Raw genomic sequence first — 4069 nt, 5'->3', positions numbered from 1 at the left:
TTTTACTATTACCATATTGCACACAAATACAATTTTTTATTCATTCATATATAGCGCTTATTCGTCAGTCTGTTTCGTTGCATGCTATACAAACACAGACGAAGATATCACAAAAAAAAATGAAGAATTTTCTGTGAAAATGGTTACTTTTTTTTTTCTAACAAAGAGATTTCGCCACCGATTAACCTTAACTTTCTTACTTATTTTCAGATATTGCTTATTGCCGTCAGAACATTTTCCGATTTCTCTCTAGTTCGTGACTACTAGTTTCTGCTAACCAGAACACATTCACGTCAAAATGGGTGAAATACATTCGCAATACGCATGGATGTCGTTCTTCAATATTGTTCACCCGAAGGATAGTGTCGTTGCATTTTAAAATTCAACCAACGCTCATCATACCCCACGTTGCTATATCCAAACGTAGCATTTACTCACTACCCTTTCTTGAACATCGAGGCTTCTATCTGTTCAAATATATACGAGACACATCCAGACATCCCATCCACTCTGTATATGGCCTTTTACACGAATGTGTCTATTGTTTGTTGGTACACCGCACATCCCATCCACTCACTACATGACCTTATATTGTTTTTTCGTATACAGGACGTATCCAGACATCTCATCCACGGAGCTATGCGCTTTGGTCCCACGAGCGCAGTAGTACTGGCGGTGTTTGCGTGCTGTCTGTTTGGTCTGTGTGAGAGTGTGTTGCTGGACGGGGGCCTCACTTCGGCGTGCACAGTATGTGTTCCAAACTTGTCTTTTTATTATACCTTTCTTTGTCTAGCTATGGGTACTAGAATCACAATTGGTCTGTTTATTATACCTTTCTTTGTCAAGCGATGTCTATTACAATCACAATACTTCGTTCCATTATACGTCTATTTGTCAAGCCATGTGTGTAGTATCGCGCTCTGTATACATTTCGAGATTGTCTTGATCTACCATCCTCTGCTTAGCCAAATACATTGCACCACTTAACTATGCCGGTGTTTGCGTAGCGTCTGTTTGGACTGTGTGAGCGTGTGGCTTCTGGAATGGTGGCCTAGTGTATCATACTCTCTGTTCTATAAATAGAATGTGTCGCCAGTGTATACCTACCTTCGTAACAGCGTGTGACAGTGAATTGTTCTTCCTTCTAATAAATCGTCCTATACGAGAGAGTACCTAGTGATCTGCTGATTATACATTTTAACACCAGGTGTTTAAGGTGCACTATGGCACATACTCTCCTGCCGCGTATGCTTGCCTTCTATTGGGTACACTTATTGCCCCATGCCATGTGTACGTCTGCATATTCACCTATCATTTGACGCCTTATTTGGCAAATCCATACGCAGTACTATGACTGACTGTCATTTATCTCTCCCACTGTACCTACTATTCCTTATTTGGTTCGTCTATGCGCAGTACTATGGCCCTGCAAATGTCTCGGCCGGACGCAATTGGACTGGCTGGGGCACTTCGTATACCAAAGGTCTGCGGACAGCACAACTCGTCTGCTGTACAATGCTGGCGGTCTATGCGAGTAAGTACACCCACTACGTTGAATTCAGATACATGTCAACGATAAGTTGCAATGAGGTGACTACACGAGTACGTATATTAACTCCACTGTTCTCAGATACCTGTATTGACAATACCTTTTTGCGTGGGTGTGGTGTGTGTATAGAGTTTGGTGTTTGGATATGTTGATGCAATAAGGGTGGTGCCAATTACCGGGTATCGTTGTTATATCATGAGGTGCTCGTGAGAGTCCTATCAATTGTGGGAAATGTATATAGTAGTTCGATTACGAGTGTGCGATAAGTATAGTACTGTTATATATTTAGATCCTTAGTCTTTCCATAAAAGATGTTTGTATCTCGTCCCTGGAATTTAACTTCGGCGTGGCATTGTGCGTCCTGTACATACGTGTTCTAAAGTGAAAGCACGATACTGAAATTGCTCAGTTATACCTATGTCCTCTAGATGTTGTGCCTACTTGGTCGCCAATGATTTTGCGGGTGCAATCTAACTTTACCACAATCCAGCTGAACCACGCAACATATTTTATATGCCACTCTATTGAGTGTTCGTACTGGTTGGACATGGTCAGCAGACTATAAATGTGACCCAAAGTGTCGCACATGGGTGCTGCACTGCAAATAGCGGTGCAGGAACAGTATAATTGACCGCAACCTACGTCAAATATTCCACTAGGCCTTTCGGTTTGCATTCTCCCTCCTGCCCCATCCAATCAGATCTGAGTCCCATGTTCGCTTAAACTGCTCGGAAGTATCTACAAGCACAGCACACCCTTTGTTTAGCCGACCATAAGCCCCAATTTCGCTGACTCCCGCATCGTATTCATATATATCCACAGTTCCGCTCTCCGCCACGTTTCTGCATCGGACGCTGCCTGTGTGGAAGTGTAAACTGCACACGCAGTACTTGTGGATGGCCGTGTCGGTCTTAATGTAAGTAGAGCTACCTTCTTATAGTTTCGTTGGGAGTTGTCGAATTGCTATTTGCTGTGTAGATGCGAATTTCCTTCTTTTTTTTTGGATATAGATTTGGATCTGAATTTGAATTTGTCGCACATTTTGTGCTTTGCTGCCTTAGTAAACTACGATCTTATGTTGTTGTTTTTGTTGTGCATCTCCTCAATGGGATACAAATTTTCTTGAAAGTGGAACTGTATAATCAATCGATTAATCGCATATTTGCGTCTAACCAGCGTGTCGTGCAGCAGCGTCGATCACTACTAGGGTTTAGGGTTTGAACAGTGTTGATCACTGCTGAGCTATCTCCAAGCAGGCTCTACAGGACTATGTAAAAGCTATCGCAAAACTCTGTCTGTGATTATTTTCTCTCCATGCCGTCCACAATGAATGCGATTTAGCCTTCTGTGCCCTAAGCGTGCCATACTAATGTTTGGTCACTTGCCGTCACTCAGGCCTTCTCGTTCAGTGTATTGTCCACATATGTCCGTGTTTTCAGTCTATATATATATTTATATATATATATATATAGATAACCATAAATAGATATAACATTACTATGAAATAGGTGTCCTGAAATACAGTATACTCATCGTCTGTGCCCACCCTTGACTATCAGCTTGGTACTGCAGTTCCTGTATGTGCTGGTCAGCGACACCATTGATAAGGACTCCAAGCCGAACTACGGGTGGTCGGTATGTTTCATGTTTTTTAATATTAAACTAAACTGCAGAGTTCTGTGCCCTTTGCCTGTTTTAATCTTAGCGTATAAGCTAATCTTCTTGTTTGAGACGTGACTAAGCCTGTGGTTCTGTGGTGATGTATTTGATATCTGTAATATATCCAGGCACATTATAGTATTGTTTCTGGGTTCATCCACCACTCTCTTGTAACCCCGGCCGCTCCATCAAATGTCAACAGAACATACCCTGGTACGCCTACGTAATTGCGGTGATTTGGATACCTATACTGGTATTGCTCAACGAAGGTGCCAAGATGATATATAAGAAACGCTTCACGCTGCTGCAGAAACGGGCCAGATTGTTATTCGACACAAAGCTCGGCATGCACTCTCCCGTCTGATGTGTATACTCAGAGACTTCAATACAAAATTCAAATATGTCGTCTCTGTGTGTTTGTGTGCTGGTCTGTATCGCCAGCATGCTGCTTACCCTTAATCAGTCTGTACCTCGTCACTCATGATATCGTATGTGATTGCCAAGACAGTGTCCGGTAGAACAAAGTAAGAAGCATTACTTCTTTTGCGACGTACGATTATTCAGCATACGACTAGGTTGACCTTTTGCGACATAGAGTTATATAGCATAACAGTCTATTCTGTTGTGCATGTTTGGATCGCAGTGGCTTCACTTCAGCTTTCAGTCCATCAAAATTGTACTGTGTATTAATTATCCACTGAGCCACGTAGTACGAAGCACCACTATTCTAAGTTGATCTTTTGCGACATAGAGTCATGTAGCATACCGGTCTATTCTGTTGTGCATGTTTGTACCGTAGTGGCCTCTCATCAGCTTCCACAGTCTATAAAAATTATACTGTGTATTAATTATACAGTGACG

The 4069-nt window shown here is 42.1% G+C and overlaps 1 protein-coding gene across 1 annotated transcript; it reads left to right on the top strand.

The window, feature by feature from the left end:
* Positions 1 to 607: 607 nt before the first annotated feature.
* On the top strand, positions 608 to 3614 carry SARC_04220 (hypothetical protein; the record flags this gene model as incomplete). The annotated part of the gene is made up of 5 exons (XM_014301974.1): positions 608 to 747; positions 1417 to 1534; positions 2372 to 2465; positions 3109 to 3184; positions 3411 to 3614. Coding segments are annotated over 5 exons (590 nt in total), but the record flags the coding sequence as incomplete, so codon positions are not given.
* Positions 3615 to 4069: the final 455 nt, after the last annotated feature.

The sequence above is a fragment of the Sphaeroforma arctica genome, assembly GCF_001186125.1.
Source record: "Sphaeroforma arctica JP610 unplaced genomic scaffold supercont1.230, whole genome shotgun sequence".
NCBI classification, from domain to species: domain Eukaryota; class Ichthyosporea; order Ichthyophonida; genus Sphaeroforma; species Sphaeroforma arctica.
This window is presented reverse-complemented; position numbering and strand designations above follow the sequence as displayed.